We start from the raw sequence: 18842 nt of genomic DNA, 5'->3' as shown, positions 1-18842 counted from the left end.
ATATTTCTAAATTCATGAATTTCCTTTAAAGCATTTAATTTGAATACATATTGTGTGGTTTTAGCATTAATTTCCATAATTTAACAATATGAATTGTACAATGACACGATTAAGCTTTCCTTTAGATTCATCCATGTTATAAAAAGTGGCATCTTACCATTGCCGCATCGAATGGATTCGCATGTTGTGGTAAGGCTAACTCGACTGTGGGAATCACGAAATATCAAGACGGACGAAACAATAAGTCTTGACATGATCTTGCTTGACCGCAAGGTGCGGATTTATGTAATGTTTTCTTTTATTTCGCTATACATCCATATATTAACATTGACTGTCAGGACATATGTTTGTTTTGCATCAAAAAGGAACGCAAATCCATGCCATTATATGGAAACGTCAAGCGAAATGCTTCCGGGAGAAACTACATGAGGGGAAGATATACAAAATCAAGAATTTTAGGGTCGTCAATAGCAAAGTTAATTATAGGCCGATGGATGAAAAATACAACATTGTATTCGTGCCCAACACTAGCTTGGAAGAATTACCAAATGACCATGGTGTTTCCATCGGCAAGCATCAGTTTTGCTTCCAAAGTTATTATCAGAAATTGAAGGTTTTATTAACCCACAAATCAGTAAGAAATCTCCAAAAATAATACCTTAAAATCTAATGTTTCTCAATCAGAAAATCAGCCTCTTAAATATCAAGACAAAGAGCAAAATAAACCACAGAAAATTTGGAAGAAGAAGATCTGAAATCTGTCTTGTAAAATAGTCTTGCAAAATCATATGAAATACAAGCCCAAAACTAGACTTATATAGGACTCGCTAAAGCGGTTTTCTAATAGTATTAGAAGACATTTTTCTAGTATCACTAGAAGAACTAAAGAAATATTAGCCACACAATAAAATATAAAATTACTTGACTATAAATACTAAAAGGATTAGAAAACTCAGTGGCGTACTGAGTTTACAGGGGCCCCGGGCGAGCTCTAGAAAAAGGGTCTGTGTTTTCTTTTTTATTTATTTTAAAATCAAACATTTTTCTTTTATTAGTTTTTTAGTTGAAATATGTGGAGAATTGTTAGTTTTTAATTGGTTTTTTGTGTTTAGATTAATATAAAATCAATATTTTTTTCAAAAATTTGGGACCCTGGGGATTTGGGGGCCCAGGAGGACCGTCCGTGTCGCCCCACCCCAAGGCCGCCTCTGAGAATACTAGAATAAGCATGTTTGACTCTATCAACTAATGTTGACGTGCACCTATCGTTTTAGTGCAAATGTTATTGCCTTATTGGTCTTTTGACTAGTATATAATTATATATATATTTTCGATGCATGTGTAAACATGTTTTGTCTTCTTGAGGATCTATTTTCTTTGATACCTTGGAAAAGTCGTTTCCGCCTATGTCACCGAAGATTTTTACGGTAAACACATGCAAGAGTGTCAATCAAAACTTGTCATTCGAATTAATCTGTAATTACAAGAGCATCTCCTTCTACAGCCTCATATAAATAGATGTAGCACAAGAACAACTTCCAAGTCTGGTGCATGATTTGAAGAAAATTATTATTTGGGTAAAATTGGGTTTCTCCCTGCCAGAAGCGTATCTTCCTGAGCTTGGATACCCGTTTGTTCATCCACATTTTTTTGCTTTCTTTTACAGGCAGAGAGGGTACTCTACTGACCACTGAGTAATATTCTTCATATATAGCTTGTTTGGGATTCTGGTGCCATGATGTCTCTATCGCATCCCAATTGTATTAGGCACTCCTCTTTACCAATATCAGGTTTGATGTCTCTCTCTCTGTCCCTGCCTCTTGTATTTTTTAAGGATTTTTGGATATCATTTCAAGGTTTTATTGAATGGGTTTCTGTTGGGTTTTGGAGTAGAGGAGAGAGTTGACACAGAGTAAATCACTTCAACACTCCCCCTCAAACTCAAGTTGGTATACATTACAACATGAGTTTGTTCAATACAATCAAATCCAATCCAAATAAAATACACTATAATCATAATGGTGTCTAAAATATTAATTCTACTTGTCACATCAAACCCCTTAAGAGGAACTAACCCACTTGTCACATCCATTCGTGTGTTCAGAGATGATAATAGATTTGTTATTATCGCGTCCGTGTACTAGGAGGCCTCAATTTTTTCAGTTGGATTGTGATTTGTCAACGACATATTGGGGATGAACACAACAAATACAACTCACACAATATCCATTACTTCTTTTTCACTCCTCTCCCATCACCACACGTCTCTCCACATCACAATCTTCTCCACACATTTTTCTCTCTCCACTCAAAACATCACATGGGCTTCTGACCCAGACACTCCATAAAAAACAACTTAGCCTTCAATAATATTTCAATAAGATTTTTAATTGATGATCTGAGTTGGGTTAAGAAACTGGGCACATTTAAGCCCTTAACACAGCCCTAGAGATTGCTTTGGGTCAACACAACACCCTTCACCAGATCATCCTCACCACCGGCAAAGTCTCAGATGCCAAGCTTCCACCAGAAAACTTGATCCAAAAAGGCCACAAGCTTATTCTCAGCTTTTACTCAAACACAGATGAAAAAAACTCAAATAAAACACTAATAATATGAACACCAAGGCTGCCACCACCCCTAAGGGCAGCGACAGCAGTGAAAAACACCACTGCTCCGGTAAGACCCTTTTGTGCTCTGATACCACTATTGGGTTTTGGAGTGGAGCAGAGAGTTGACACAGAGTACATCACTTGTTGTATTTCATTCACTTGCAAACCTTTACAAACACAGATACATATATAGACAATCATACTTCTCTAGATACCACATATAACACACCTACGTGGCTCAATACTAGCCACACATAATAATGCTGAAGTCATACTTCAACGGTTTCTCTCTTTCAAATTTGTGTGGGCTTTTGGGCTATCTTTTGCTAAAGTTTGAGGTTTTGGTGAAATGGGTTTCTCTGCAATATGTTCTGTGCTTGCCTGTGTGTATTGGGGCGTGATTGTTTAATGGATCATCTGTTGTTACTTCGATTGATTTTTCAGTTCTTTTGTGTTTTATTTAAATTCTAGCTTCATGAGAAATTGAACTTTAAATTCTTTCAAGTACTTATAAAACATTTTCCATAATTATAAATTTTGGTATGTATCAAATGCATGTATGTGGAGTTTGTTTTCTTTTGTGTTCTTGGAGTCTGGTTACAGTGAATTTATGGTAGAATGTCAGTATTTATCAAATCGGATTATCATTTGAGAAGGGTAGATGTAGAATTTAGAATCATTGGATTCTTATAATTAAACACATACAAAAACTGAAACTTCTGGTTTTTGATTTTCTACTATAAAGCAGCCTTACCGAAGAGTAAATCAGAAGTACTGACCGAAACCGATGCCACCATTCTGGTATGTAATACACTAATACTGTGATTTATTATTTTTCGACTGTGTTTTCTTCCCATAAAAATGAGAAAATATTGCTGCTCTGCAATGTGTCCTGTTGCATGCAGTATTTTCAAGAGACTAAAGAAAGAATTAAGAAGATGTTTGATAAGGCCGAACTCTCTGTTTCGGCATATGACACCGCTTGGGTAGCAATGGTATCATCTCCTAATTCCCGTCAGGCCCCTTGCTTCCCTGAGTGCGTAAATTGGTTGTTGGATAATCAACTCTCTGATGGTTCTTGGGGTCTTCCTCCTCATCATCCCTTGTTAGTTAAAGATGCTTTGTCATCCACTTTAGCATGTCTCCTTGCTTTGAAGCGATGGGGTCTTGGTGAACAACAAATGACAAAAGGTGATCTGATCTTGTTGGTTTTATAGCCAGTTTATTCCGCTATGTTTTTCCTGGCTTTATGTCATCTATCTCTTGTTACAGGACTCCAATTTATTGAATCAAATTTCACTTCAATTAATGATGAGGAGCAACACACCCCAATTGGATTCAATATAATTTTTCCTGGGATGATTGAGACTGCTATAGATATGAATTTGAATCTTCCTCTAAGATCGGAAGACATAAATGTGATGCTTCACAATAGAGACTTGGAGCTTAGGAGGTATGCATTGTTTTACGTGGACTTTAGTAACTCTTAAAAAAAAAATTGGGTATTTGTTCACGCATTAATCATAATGATGTCAAACTGTAAACTCCAACCATTTGGATTCGGCCAAGCTGTAAGCTGTGTATTAGGCTGTTCAAGCTATGTCTACCTCTGGCCAAAATTTTCTTTTATGTGCGATATCTTTGTTTGGATATGATAATGGAACGACTACCATCCTTAAGTCCCTGCGATGAATGGATATAATTTATACAAAAGAATGTTGATGGAATTTAAATGGTATGTAAAAGAGGAAGATACTTTCTGAAGCTGAGAAAAAAGAAACTAAAATCGTTTGGTTTTCATGTGGTGTTATAGAAGCCCTGTAACTTAATGATTACTCTTCTAATACTTCACTAATGTGGTGCAGAAATAAATTGGAGGGAAGGGAAGCGTACTTAGCCTATGTTTCCGAAGGAATGGGAAAATTACAGGATTGGGAAATGGTTATGAAATATCAGAGAAAGAATGGGTCACTGTTCAATTCACCGTCTACTACTGCAGCTGCTCTTAGCCAACTTGGAAATGCTGGTTGTTTTCATTACATCAACTCACTTATAGCAAAGTTTGGGAATGCAGGTTCTAATATCAATATTCCTCTGCTATGTATGATTTATCATATATATATGATTGCTTTATTATTATTATTTATTGTTGAATTTCCATTGATCTTTTCAGTTCCGACAGTTTATCCTTCTGATAAATATGCTCTTCTTTGTATGATTGAGAGTCTTGAGAGGCTGGGAATTGATAGTCATTTCAGTAAGGAAATTAGAGATGTACTGGAGGAAACCTACAGGTAATAAATATTCTGTGTGCGTGACATAATCTATGGTGTGTGGAACAGTGGAAGTAACTCATCAGAAGACTACTTTCATCTTACTATCTTGAACGTTCTTCCCTTAAACTCCTATCTGAGCCAATGTGGGCATGTAGCATTATTGATTGTTGATTTTTCGAAAGCATGACATTTGCCATCAAACAGACGCTGGTTGCAGGGAGATGAAGAGATATTTTCCGATGCTGACACATGTGCCATGGCATTTCGTATATTACGTGTACATGGATATGAAGTCTCTTCGGGTAAATTAAAATTATTGATCTGGATGACTTGTTATAGGATGTTTTGAATATCAGGTATTTACTTTCGTTCTTATGAGGCGCAGATCCATTAACTCAATATGCTGAACATCATTTCTCCCGTTCTTTTGGAGGCCATTTGAAGGATTTTCGTACTGCCTTGGAGTTATTCAAAGCTTCACAATTTGTAATATTCCCAGAGGAATCAGGTCTCGAAAAACAGATGTCGTGGACAAATCAATTTCTAAAGCAGGAATTCTCTAATGGGGCAACTCGTGCAGATAGATTCAGCAAATATTTTAGCATAGAAGTATAGTTCATATATTTATATTGCTTATAATAAACAGATTTAACTTCATTCTTTTTGTTGCACAACACCAGCGTACAACTATCTTGTATCGTTTCAGGTACATGATACTCTTAAGTTTCCCTTCCATGCAAATGTGGAACGCTTAGCACACAGGAGAAATATAGAGCATCACCATGTAGATAACACAAGAATATTAAAGACTTCATATTGGTACACTGAAGCTTTTTTTTTTTAATCCATTTTCCTTTTCGGAATAATGTAGGAAGGAAATATGTATGGTTAGTATTGCTTATGTCTCTGTACTTTTACTTCGATGATAGTTTTTCAAATATCAGCAACGCTGATTTTCTGCAACTGGCGGTGGAAGACTTCAATAGGTGCCAATCAATACACCGTGAAGAACTCAAATATCTTGAGAGGTTCGCATCTTTAATACTCCCATTGAACATGATTGATCAATAGGCATTTTCCTGGGTATTTTTTAGAAAAGTCACTTGTTGACCTATGTAACAAGAACTAGAGGGTACTCCTTCGTACAAAATTGTCAAGCAAATTTGTATGTGCTCCTAGTTATTAGTGTTGCTACATTGACCAGGGCTTTATATAAGTTCTTGGAACTTTTGGTCGAAGAGATACCTTCTTGCTCTATTAGGGTAGTGATTGCAAGTTCTAACGTCTGTTGTTGTCATTTATGTTCCTTCTACTGTGAGCAGGTGGGTTGTGGAGACCAAATTAGACAGGCTAAAGTTTGCTAGACAGAAAATGGCATACTGTTACTTTTCTGCTGCTGGAACATGCTTCTCTCCTGAACTATCAGATGCTCGCATCTCATGGGCCAAAAACAGTGTGCTTACAACTGTTGCCGACGACTTCTTTGACATTGTGGGGTCGGAAGAGGAACTGGCAAACCTTGTACACTTGCTTGAGAAGTGTGTTCTTTCTTTCTTTCTTCTTTTTGTGTGGTATTGAATCCCTTGCTACCTCTGCTAACTCTTTTATGTTTTTCCCCCTTTCAAATAGTTGGGATGCAAATGGTAGCCCTCATTATTGTTCTGAGCCAGTTGAAATCATATTTTCAGCACTTCGTAGCACAATTTGTGAGATCGGAGACAAAGCATTAGCATGGCAAGGGAGAAGTGTGACACACCATGTTATTGAGATGGTGAGTTTAAATCTTTTCTGTGTTGCCGTAAATTTTTTTTTTATTTGTTTGAATCTGTTTGGTGAAAGCATAGAAGTTTCTCCCAAAATCAGTTGATCAGTTTTTCGCAAAAACACCCAGACATGGGAGTTTAGTCATTCATCCAATAAGAAATTATGTTAATCATGTTTTTGTTGCAGTGGTTGGATTTGCTAAAGTCTGCGTTAAGGGAAGCCGAGTGGGCGAGAAACAAAGTGGTGCCAACATTCGATGAATACGTGGAAAATGGATATGTGTCTATGGCCTTGGGACCAATTGTTCTTCCAGCAGTCTATCTCATCGGGCCTAAAGTTTCAGAGGAGGTTGTCCGAAGCCCTGAATTCCATAACCTCTTCAAACTTATGAGCATTTGTGGACGTCTAATCAATGACACCCGCACATTTAAGGTAGATAGTTTCCTTCAAGTGTAAAGCAAAAGAAAATTTTATGGCATCAGAGGAGGTTGATATGGTTGGCTTGATCTCTTTGTCCTTGTGTTGCAGAGGGAATCCGAGGCTGGGAAATTGAATTCTGTTTTGTTGCACATGATCCACAGTGGTAGTGGAACAACGGAGGAAGAAGCTGTTGAAAAGATTAGAGGTTTGATTGCGGATGGACGAAGAGAACTGCTAAGGCTAGTGTTGCAGGAGAAAGATAGCGTAGTTCCGAGAGCTTGCAAGGACTTGTTCTGGAAAATGGTCCAAGTGTTGCACCTATTTTACATGGATGGAGATGGATTCTCTTCACCTGACATGATGCTCAATGCAGTAAACGCTTTGATACGTGAACCCATCTCTCTATAATTGCAGGCTCTACCCTTTACCCATTGAAAGGATTCTACAATAAATTGGGATGGATTGTGTGTTTTTCAGTCACATTTGCATTTGCTTGCCTCTTTTATTTTTGACAGAAAATTTTCATTTTGGTTATGAATTGTATGGACTTTCAATGCGATACTTTTTTTTAACAATTATGAGCAATTAGTTATAAAATATAATAGTGGACTAAACAAAGCACATCCGAGAACAACTCAGATGGTACTCATGAGTATGATATCGTATATCTTATAGAGGTGGTCTCGACTGTCAAAAACAAAACACATCCAATTCAACAAGCATGAAGCTCAAATAACTCAACTGCTCAATATCAGTGGGTGGAGTTTATTGTATTCCCTCAACCTCTTCAATCCAAGTTTATTGAGGCATTATACACTTGGGAGTTTATGCAACTCTAAGTGGACCCATGTACCAAATAAGAATTACAGGATAAGAATTTTTTAAAAAAAAAACTTGCAAAGCAAAATTCAAATTGGACCCACTTGTCAGAATCTATACATGTAATTACTTACAAAAATTTTGTTCTGATCAAATATTTGTGTATGTGAAATGAAGAGGGAGATCTGTCTTCTAGAATTTTGTCTCCAAAAAGATACTTGACTGTCTTCACTAATTAATAGTATTCAAAATGGCACCCATCATAGCCTATCAACAGAGAAAAAGAAAAGTTAGATGGACATTATTAAACACAAATTCAATAATTTAAGAAAAATATAAGACTTCGTTTGATTTGTTTTCTGTTTTTCATTTATTAAAACATAAAAACTGAATTATTTTATATTTTATATTTATATTTTTCATGTTTTTTAAAATGGACAATCAAATTTTCTAGATTATTTTTTATTTTTCAAAAAATAAAAATAGAAACATACTTTGAAAAACTTACTAGGGTCAACAGTTACTAGCATTGATGTCCCTCCAAACTCACACGTGCCTCCAGCTGCCCTGGTCTTTTGCCAATAACTATTGAAAGCAAATGATGCATGGGCAAACAATGTATTGGGCTCGAAGCAAGGCCCACTGGGCTGGATCGAATAGCAATCTGCTCCCGACCCACAAGCATAGTTCATCGCTTCTTGAATAATTGGGTCGGGCACCGTGGGCTTGGCCACGCACCATAGGGCTGTGGTTGGGGCTGTGTTTCGAGGTGGTGGCACCGCTGGTGGAGGGAACACAACCGGTGGCTTAAAAACAGATGGGCTTGGCACAAAGCCCGTGGGAGACGGAATGTAAGTGGGCGGGCTAGGTATAAAACTTGGTGGGCTGGGCTCAATGTACGGTGGGCTTGGAATGAAAATGAATGGGCTAGGTACAGTTTCTGGTGGGTTCGGAACTATGCTTGGTGGGCTTGGAAAAGCTTCTGGCGGGCTTGGGATCAAAATAGATTCTGGTGGGCTCGGGGTTTGGACAAATGGGCTTGGAGGTGGGCTTTGGATGGGAAAAATAGGAGGGATGTAAGATGATGGTGGTGGCAATAATGTAATTGGAGTTGGGATTGTTGTGGAGGGAGGTTGTGGGGTTGATGGGGGATAAATACAATATGGAGGGGCATTTTGGGGCAAAGAAATTGGGCCTAGTGAATCATAAGGTGGCAAATTAAAGGGTGAGCCCACATAAGGTTGGGTATTGGATGATGATGAATCCATCAATGCATTGGTGCCCAATAGTGAATATAGAGTGCTTATCACCTTCAAGTTCTTTGTGGTCTTGATCATTGAACTTCTTCTTGGGTGTTTTACAACTTTGGATGAACCCATTGTCTTCCTTGCATCTATCAATAAATAAAAAAATACCAAATTAAGATGAATGATTTTGATTAGAAAATGATAGAAAATTTTGTGCATTAAGATCTTAATTAATGTGTAACGACATGTATAGCGCGAAAAGATTTGATAAACTAGACTTAAAGCAGGACCGTTCCAGGTCCCACCCCATTCATAACCGTCGATTTTAACACAATGTTAATCCCATTTTTTGGGTGACATTTGAGAAATTCCCTTAAACCCACAAAAGTGATTATCTATTGCTTTTTATATGTACTTAGGTCTCCTACAATTGTCTTAATCATATGGTGCAAGCATAATTGCATATCACTATGAAAACTTAATCTAGAAGCAAAGTAGTGATATGCAATTTTGTTTTCCTTATAACTTCTCCATAGTGCTCTATATGTACTTGTTACTTAATAGTTAAGTCTATGGAATTTCCACCCAAAAATTGAATATCCAAAAATTTAAAGAATTTCTCCAAAATTATGTAGAAACTATAAGAGCTAATTAATAAATTTCAAATGGAGAAAACTTACCACAAATGGCTAAAGAAGAGACAGTAGCAATGGTGAAGCAGAGAAACAGAATGTAAATTCTTCTTCTTTCCATGACTCCAAACAAAACCCACAAGTTCAAAGCAAGAGTGAGAGGTTCAAAATGGTGATCAACCTTTCAAGACCTTTAAATTCAAAAACTCCAAAGACAGCAACCCATCAATGGGGTTGGTGTTATATATAGTAGAGGGAGAGTAAGGCAGTTGAAGAAGAAAGGACATAAAGATTGATTCTCTATCAGCTTCACTTTACTTAAACAGTCACTTTGCTTAAGAGGTGTTTATGAAGAAATGCCAAAAGGGTTTGAAAGAATGTGTTTTTATGGGGGACTGAGTTCCACAGCTTGTGTATCATCTCTCCCACTAATAAAATTCATGTGGGTGGGTTACATATGTGGACTAGGTATATATGCTTAGCTTGACATTGGAAAAAAAATACAAAGTGTGTTGGGTTTTCATTTAATTTGGGCTTCCCTAGCTTTTGTGTGTTTGCTTTCTTTCTACTCAAACAGGTCTCTTTCTCTAAACACCTTTGCATCCATCTCCAACTTACACTTTTCAAAATTGAACTTTTACCCTAGAAAAAAAAAACACCAATGATTGTTGACAATAATTGACTCTTAATTACAAGATAAGTGGACATATATCTATAAAATATATCAATCTCCCACTAATTTTTTTGATAACCGAGAACAACACGATAAAAGCTTATTCCTTGAACATCCGATATAGACATATATCATTAATTCTTGCAGATGATAGTAAAATTCCAGAAAGCTGCAAGATCAGGAAAGTTCACACATGAGAACTGGTGAAGAAAAATAATTGAGAAAGGAAACAAGTGCTTTCCTCTCTCCAAAGGGTGCTCTGTTTATTTGTTGAAATGGATATTATAGCTGGATAGACTATTGAAGATTGAGATAGTCTGGAAGTAGCATCCTTGCTAATGCTATTTCTCTCACAATTCCTGAGACAGAGAGATCCTTTTTATGTTTGTTTCATCACAATCAATCATGTTTACTACTTTCTGGAAACAGAGCACCATGACATTTGCATAAGAAATCAATGAATTAAGTTCAATCAAGAAAATAGGTAAAAGGAGGAAATTAGTGTCACTAAATAAGTTGCTCTTAAGCCTCTAATACAATCATCTGCAAGACAACAATACCCACATCAAGCTATCCAACACAATGTTTCTATTGGTAGAGCGGTGATTGTGATTTTCAATGCTAGCCTAAAAGCATGCAAAAAAAAAATTGTAAAAAAAGCGCTGTGAAATAAGCGGTGAGTTGACAATGTTCAAGCTATCAAACACAATGTTCTTATTCCTCCAGAAAAGAGACAGTTATTGTCACCAAAGAGTGGATCCAACATATACCTAATTCTTCCTATACACACACAGTCATCAGGGGCTTAGCCACAAGTGTATACACAAAAAAATTATTACTGCTGGCAACCTTTGAAGTTGACAAGTGAAGCTAAACAATGCAACTTAGCTGAGTAAATAAAGCAATCTAGCCAAAACCTAATATAAGCTAACAAATAAGCAAATACTACAATACATCAAAATATGCAGGATTAACACATTGCAGACATCACATATTCCATGAAGTCCAATTTTGATATAGAAACACTATTTGACAAGGTTCCACAACACCAAGCTAACACTAATAGCGTCAAAGGAAAAGGATTGATGCGTGCATAATCACTTAATCAGCTTAACTTTAAGAAAAGGCATCCAAGCCGGAGTTGGAGGGCATGTAACAACAGAAGTGTATAGTTCAAAAGGCATGATGGACAGTAATTCAGCTATACATATAATGCCAATCCTGATATTCTACTAAACCCAACTGAAATCAGCAAAACCTCATGTACAGCAACTGTCTTTCACTGATACATTAAGTCACAGAGATACTTACAGTAGCGGCCCAGCACGTTAAAACACAGGTTCAAAATTCACAGTGCAGTAGTAGATTTGCCAAAGAACAGATATGAGTAGACATAGAAGTTCTAAGAAGATTTAAAGAAAGAGGGATCGAACAAGGAAATTTCCAATAAGAATATTCAATACCTTGTACTTGTAATGTGAAGCAGATTGCACCGTACACCGAAAAACAAATATGAATAAAATGCAGAAATAGCCGCATAATTCATGAAAGGCATATGCTTTACAACTCCATGAGACTGAGAATAGCAGTCCACTTCTGATTTTACTCATCTCCGTAGACATACCATGATCACACAGAATTTCCAACTTCTGAAGAAATTATTCAAAGAATATATGGAACTGGAGTCTTAGAGATGTTCTTACACTCTCTAGTGCAGTAGAAACATGATTGGATAAAATGACTCTACAATTGTCAGTGAGAGAGGGAAGGTTAAGGGTGGTGCCAACATGGTCACACAACTCACATGGTCCACCTCAAATATTTTCTCCACACCTTCCTTTATCCTAGGGAAAGTGACGAGAATACACAACTGTTAGCAAAAGCTTCATGAGCACAGTTGATGAGAGGCAAACTTTAATTGAATTTTCAAGCATTAACTGATATCTTGTATGCATACATAGCCGATCTGCATGAGCTTGGCATATGAATACAACTAATGGTCTCTTTTGAGTATGTACACTGACCTCTAGCCTTCAACAAAGTCCACAGTTATTTATAGGCCAATACATCATATGAAGATATAATTCACTAGTACATGTATATGATAAACTATATTTCCCGGTATACATAAGGTGTCCCCAATCAAGTTGCTGCTCAAACTAACTATGAACAAGTAGCCAAACCATCATGAACAAGCATACATCCTCTAGTATCCAATGTCTCTCTCACCGCTCGATAGAACTGTAACCACGAAGATGAGTATAAGTCCTCCACAGGTCCCCACAAAAATGTAGGATTAGGACTTGGTGGGTATGAGGAAGCCACCAAATCCAACACTGAAACCGCTGGTTTGAGCTGCTGAGGGAAATTGAAAGCCAAATTATCGACTTTGTGCTCGTAAATTTTCCCATTTCTATCCAATTTATACCAGGAAGTGCCCTGAAATTCTCCCTTGGCTTCCCATGGAACCCTAGGGACACCCCTCAAGTTCCACCTAATCAATATCACATTCTCCGAGGGCTGCCAAATCCTAAAAACCTCAAGAGAAATATCTCGAAATAGTATTTTACCATGAAACCTCAATGCCCAGAAGATCAGCTTGTAGTTGTCAATACCAGTAAATGTGTTCAAAGGGTCTACAAATGTAATATCATCCCTGTTAAGAAGAAAGACACTCAAATTGACCATTTCCATACAAAAAAAAATCCCAAATTTTCTCGGGAAACAAACAGGAATTCTCGATGAAAATAAACTAGACCCCAGAACAAAAGAAAAAGAAAATTACATTCTATAATTGAGGTCCCAATAATACCCAGGTAGAGATATTACCTGTAAATGTCGTAATTGAGGTCTCTGGTGAAGAGCAAAGACATATCTTCACGCAGCGTCCGCACAGCAAGTCCAAGATTGACATAGAACTCATCCTTTTCATGGTGATGCTTATCCTGCGCACCTGGGGGAGACTTAACCTGCGCATCTTGAAGCACAGGAGGAGAAAGAGCGAAGAGAGATGAGCCAATCCGAGTGTTGTTCTGTGAAGAAGGAGAAGATAAGAGGGCCGTGCGGTATTGGTGAATAAAGGGCTGTTTTTCTTTCGAGGATTTTGTGGGTTGGAGGATAGGAGGAGAAAGATTCGGTAGAATAAACGCCATTCCTACTAAAGTTTCACCAAAGTTTCCTCTGTTTTTGCCTTCAGCTTACATAGAAGATGAATTCACAGAGCGAAAAAACCTCTCCTTTTCTTTCTTTGGCTAGAGAGAGGATTCTGTGTTTGGTGTTTTGTGGCAAGACAAAATTGAGTTCTTCAGTCTTCACTTGTTTACGATATTTGAGTGGTCTTAAACAAGGCCAAGGCGGTGTCCTTTTTTTCTCTCTTTCTAGACAAAATTGCAGTATTTTGAATATTCCATTTCTACAATAGTATTTTTAATTTTATTTTACTTCCTCATTTAGTTAATTGGTGAATTTCTCTATTATCAAACCATATGAAAATCGGTAATTGTTGGGCTTCAACCCTACTAACCCTATCATAAAGTGGAAAACTTATTTCCATATATGAGGACACATATCAAATGTCTAAATACAAAACTTGTATCCGCATACACATAACGGATATCTAAAGAACAAACTTGTACCAGACAAAAAAAAAATTGTTCCCAATATTTTTCTCATTTATTTTTTGAATATTTAATTTATTTGTCCAAAATCTGAAGATTTTGATTATTCTTTTTTAAGTGATTCAAATGAAAAGGTATTGTTCATAGATTAAACAACTTTAAGAAAGAAAAAATTCAGCATATCCATAACCTTTCCCAAAAATTCAATAACAATATAACAACATCAAAATGGACACTTCCATTTGGCAAATTAAAAGTTTGCATTTATAATTTAAGTTTGTGAAACAATTAGGGCTGTGAAAATTAATCGAAAAAACCGAACCGCTTGACCGAACCGATCGATTGGGCGGTTCATATAATACATGTAAGTGAAAACCGAATTGATCGGTTATGCTAGCTTAAAAAAACCAAAAATTCAGTCGGTTTTTTATTTATCAAGACAAACCGACCGAACCGACCAAAATTATGTATTTATAAATATTAAATATATAATATAGTTAAGTAAGTTAAAGTTTTACAATTTTACTTATAAAATTATAATCTTTTATTCTTAATAATTTCTTATTGCTAATGACTTAAATATATTATAATGATAATTACAATTTGGACCATTGAATTTTGAATCAATGGCCCAAGTTTGCTCCTTAGACCTTAAATTCGTTTTTTACTTTAGTCTTTCAATCTTTCTTTACTTATTTGGATTATGGATATTGGATGTGCAACATATGTCTTACGGGCAAGGGCCAAATGGCTATTTAATTTTTCACATATTTAATTAGTATTCTAAGTTAGTGTATTAACCCCAAATGTTTGACCAATAACCGAAAAACCGACCATAATAACCGAAAACCGTTGGGCGGTTTTCATGTCAAGATAAGCGTGACCGTTGGTTATCGATTTTCTATATCTAAAAAAACCAAAATTTCGGCCCGGGTGTTCCAATGTAAAATAACCGACCAAACCGACCGATTCACACCCCTAGAAATCAGTTCCAACTCTTACTACAAAACCCAAGTTCCCCATGAGATAACCTTATTTTGGCAGCAAGGTCATTGAGAATTCACTTACATACCCATTTGGTGCACTCAATAATGCATCACAAACTGAGGCAATTACAAGTGCAAATATTCATAGGATAAGGAAGAACTTCTCTAAAGAGGATATCCTTTTTACAAAAGGGCACCGTGAGAGCATATCCATTCGCAGCCAAGGGAGAAAGAGAGAAGGTGCCCTTCCAACAATATGTTCAAAATTGGAGAGCTAAACCAAAAGACCTGTCCTGTTTCCATCCCAAGTCCTCTAACAAAGGCCAAGTTGCTGTTGGATTTACATTGCGCACAAATAAATGTGGAACCCACATGTCTTTTGGGACGGGTTCGGTATTGAATATGTAACTATGTAATTTCCATGATCATAGTACATCCACATTGCAAAAACAAATATCGAATGAATGAAAAATTGATTCCAAAGTGTCAACATGAAATGGTAAAAGTTGATATTTGTGAACTTAATCCAACATTGGAAAATTATGAACTCGAGAATGAGTTTATAATAATCTTCATTAAGAGTATGAACTTGGACCCAACAACACACCCATACACTCGAGCCGAGCCTATTGACCAACATTGGGTCAAAGTCTGGTAGAATTATACGGTATGAATCAAGAACGGTTAGCCGGGCAACTAAGTTCGAATAGAGAACCAACTAAGCTATCTTCCTAAGGAAAATAAATATGCTTTCGCATAGAGTGTATAATGAACTTTCAATGTGGGAACATCTGAATGCAAAAGCAACAGGAAAATAAAGAAGCAAACGCCAGAATCTCAGCTCCCATTTTCTATTGGCAACGTACAGCACTGAAAATGCTATCAAGAGAGCACATCAGAGACTCTAATTTGTTGCCTTTCACAGATGATACAAAACTCAGAAATAAAAACAAAAAATTGAAATCAGGCTCAGAATGTAATGATTAAAAGTAGCATCAACGAGCTTCATCTGGAAACTCTCATAGTTTGATGGTATTTAATTTTAGTCATCACTGCCCCTCAAAAACCCTAATACTATGCATCAATTGATAAACAGTCGATTTAATATGCAATCAATCACTGAAAGAAATCAGAAAGTAGGCCTCAGAAGCTATAGGAGATTGATGCATCAAAGAGTAATCTCAGATGGTACGGACAAATTCTCAAACATCACAGGCCAAAGATCAGATCTTTAATTGAACAAGAAAAAGAAAACAACATGACCATTAACGCAGAGACAAAACTAAGATCTTTAACTACAATCGTTATAATTGCTACGATTGATGAATATTCGCTCGAGCTGAAGATCTGAACACGACCAGTTGAAAGAGTGACTTCAGCAGGAGGGTTAGTCGCGGTGAATGCTGGATTTAAATAGCAGAGCAAGGCGCTCTCCCTGAAACCCTAATGTCAGTACGCCATGTAAAATTACCATATTGCCCTGGAAAATGATTTTGAGTAATTAAGATAAAAGGTGTCCATGGTCGGTTTTTGTCGATTTTTTTACATAAAATTAACCTATTGTTCGGTCTGTCATTGGTGGTTTGATATGTTTATTCTATTTTTTTATTAGTGCTCACTAATATACATTTAACAATAATCAATCAAATGATCAATTTGACAATCAATTCGTTCGGTTTGAAAATGATTTTTTGACAACCCTATTTCTAGAAATTCAAAAATACCAAATTTAGAATTTTTCACCACTATTGCCGGCCGCCGAGTATATCAAATTACGAAAAATAATATACATCTTAACTCATCTCATCCCAAGTTTATATGACCCTAACATCTCATCGTTTCTGTTAGGTCCTCGTTTAATCTTGTTCAATTAGAATTTTGTGACTTTATTAAGGCGACTTGGAATGTTTAAATACAGTAAGAGTTGGGTAAAAAAAAATAGTTCAGCAAGAGCTTATTTATCTACCTTACGTTCATTGTATGGATGCCCCACAAAATACAAAGCATAGGCCCAAGGATCGCCGAACACAACAACCATCACCAACATTGTCTTCAAATCATACGTTGCTTTTGTGTTCAGGCCTGTGAGTGAACTCAAAATCAATATGCACGAAAGCTCGCTCGACCTCCGGTAATTGCTCAAGCTTCTCTTGGAGTGTCTCCCCAATGTTGTGTGCTTGGTTCAGAAGCATGTCTTCTGCCAATACTATGTCAACTTCCACAAAGTAATGGGAACCAAAAGTGTAGGCTCTCACTGTGTCAATGTGCTTAATCTCTTCATGGTGATTCCAGATAAGATAAGTAAGCTTCGCTAGAAAGTCTGGCGGGGCTGTTCTTCCAATTAGCGACCACACGTTCTCCATTACTGTTCTTGCCCAGGTACCGATTGTATATAATGCTATCTGCAATAACATTCAATAGCCAATCATTACATATAAGTAACATTATAAATTCTAGTTCATAAAGAAATGCAGGTTCAGCACAAGCAAATTTCTACTACTTACAATTATAGCACCAGCAGGATCAAACCACCAGTAATATTGTATGGCTAGAACTGCTGCCACCAATCCAACTGAATTAGTAATGACGTCAAAGAAATGATCTTGAGCATAGGCTCGGACGATTTCATTTTTGAATCTTCGGCAATATACCATTAACAGAAACTTCACTATGGTGACGGAAACCATAATTCCAATCATCCATTTTTCCTTCTCTGGATCCGTTTCAGGCTTGGACTGCATGAAGAAAAAACAAAATGTGATAACGTTAGAAAAATACTCAGTCATGATTAGAGGAGCCATGATTTTTCACTGAGAGCTGGTTTCACATTTAACCTATCGAGTAGTTCCATTCTATACATCTCTTGCACACATGACAAGATGTACTGAATCAAGCAGCCATATTATGCAATAAACTCATCTAGAAAGCCTTCAATAAACTTATTATGACAGATGATGAATTGGGATCGGAACAAGCCCCAGAGTATTTGGATGCTTTACTAGCCGTGCTTACCGTATGCTTCAATTTATAACTTGTACTGACATGATTAGAGACTGATGGACCTACAGTTACTAAAAGATATGGGAGGAAGAGGACCCATGGCAAAGCATGATTGAAGCACCTGTCGTGGCTCGATTGGAGCACCTGTCACAGCTCTGTTGGTTATTTTACTCTTGTCTGTTCTGCGTTGCCTTTAGTAGGTGGAGCAGGAGTGTTTTGGGCAGTCGATCATTTTGAGGTTTTGGTTGTAAGGAGGCTCTAGTCCCTCGAAGACTAGAATACTGTTTTTTTTTATGGTTGATGCTTGTGTTATGATATGAGTTTTGATGATGAAGTGTCCATTCTATATGTTGATCAAAATATGTGTTCTATGTTTGCTATGCATTCTTGATTATATTCTGAACTTGTTTCTATCCTTTAATGCTTTAATTTTCAATGCTAACAAAGATCAAGACATGAAGCTTTTAATCAAGTTTACAAGTCACTAAGTTTCAGGTTCCAGATTTCACTATAAATTGTCTCGTTGTTTTGGCCTTTGCTAATCTAACACAAGCTAACATATCACAAGTTGTCATCCTATAAAGATTAGCTTGCTGAAATTCAGTGAATGAGTGAAACACAAATGCAGAAAAGAAAGATTAGAAGCTAATTTGAAATGACAACTAGCAAAGCATGCTAAAACTAAATTATGAAGACTTTCCTAGCACTTACAGCTTCACATGATCAAGTTACTGCAAAGAGGTTTTTTTTTTTGCAATTGTTGAAACTTGAAAAGAAAAGCAATGAAGTAGATGAA

At 36.7% G+C, this 18842-nt stretch overlaps 4 protein-coding genes and 2 non-coding genes across 6 annotated transcripts in view; 1 reads left to right on the top strand and 5 right to left on the bottom strand.

Annotated features, from left to right (window-relative positions):
* The first annotated feature begins 1422 nt into the window (after nt 1–1422).
* Nucleotides 1423–7674, top strand: LOC119988174 (ent-kaurene synthase TSP4, chloroplastic-like). The gene is made up of 15 exons (XM_038833129.1): nt 1423–1577; nt 1667–1790; nt 3358–3413; nt 3518–3803; nt 3885–4065; nt 4478–4686; nt 4786–4906; nt 5093–5190; nt 5274–5497; nt 5595–5707; nt 5818–5916; nt 6211–6426; nt 6518–6659; nt 6839–7084; nt 7181–7674. The coding sequence occupies exons 2-15, from the start codon at nt 1736–1738 to the stop codon at nt 7478–7480; spliced, it is 2346 nt and encodes a 781-aa protein (XP_038689057.1). The 5' UTR covers nt 1423–1577; nt 1667–1735; the 3' UTR covers nt 7481–7674.
* A 177-nt stretch (nt 7675–7851) lies between these two features.
* Nucleotides 7852–10177, bottom strand: LOC119990118 (extensin-like). Its single transcript, XM_038835964.1, has 3 exons — nt 9819–10177; nt 8400–9284; nt 7852–8158 (listed from the first exon to the last, which is right to left on the bottom strand). The coding sequence occupies exons 1-3, from the start codon at nt 9889–9891 to the stop codon at nt 8127–8129; spliced, it is 990 nt and encodes a 329-aa protein (XP_038691892.1). The 5' UTR covers nt 9892–10177; the 3' UTR covers nt 7852–8126.
* A 2167-nt stretch (nt 10178–12344) lies between these two features.
* Nucleotides 12345–13742, bottom strand: LOC119988471. The gene is made up of 2 exons (XM_038833519.1): nt 13273–13742; nt 12345–13099 (listed from the first exon to the last, which is right to left on the bottom strand). Exons 1-2 carry the CDS (start codon nt 13593–13595, stop codon nt 12607–12609), a joined length of 816 nt encoding a protein of 271 aa, XP_038689447.1. The 5' UTR covers nt 13596–13742; the 3' UTR covers nt 12345–12606.
* Nucleotides 13743–16011: 2269 nt separating this feature from the next.
* LOC119990282 lies at nt 16012–16104 on the bottom strand. The gene has a single exon (XR_005466005.1). It is a non-coding gene; the product is annotated as a small nucleolar RNA snoR116 (small nucleolar RNA).
* Nucleotides 16105–16184: 80 nt separating this feature from the next.
* Nucleotides 16185–16264, bottom strand: LOC119990285. Its single transcript, XR_005466008.1, has one exon. It is a non-coding gene; the product is annotated as a small nucleolar RNA snoR117 (small nucleolar RNA).
* A 637-nt stretch (nt 16265–16901) lies between these two features.
* Nucleotides 16902–18842, bottom strand: part of LOC119988070 (metal tolerance protein 10-like) — a 5884-nt gene continuing 3943 nt past the window's right edge. The window contains exons 5-6 of the mRNA XM_038832974.1: nt 17551–17781; nt 16902–17448 (exon numbers count right to left, since the gene is read on the bottom strand). Coding sequence (XP_038688902.1) covers nt 17104–17448; nt 17551–17781 — 576 coding nt within the window. The 3' untranslated portion in view covers nt 16902–17103. The remainder of the gene's footprint in view (nt 17449–17550; nt 17782–18842) is intronic.

The sequence above is a fragment of the Tripterygium wilfordii genome, chromosome 21, assembly GCF_013401445.1.
Source record: "Tripterygium wilfordii isolate XIE 37 chromosome 21, ASM1340144v1, whole genome shotgun sequence".
Taxonomy (NCBI): domain Eukaryota; kingdom Viridiplantae; phylum Streptophyta; class Magnoliopsida; order Celastrales; family Celastraceae; genus Tripterygium; species Tripterygium wilfordii.
Note: the sequence above shows the minus strand (reverse complement) of the source record. Positions and strands in the feature narration are given on the sequence as shown.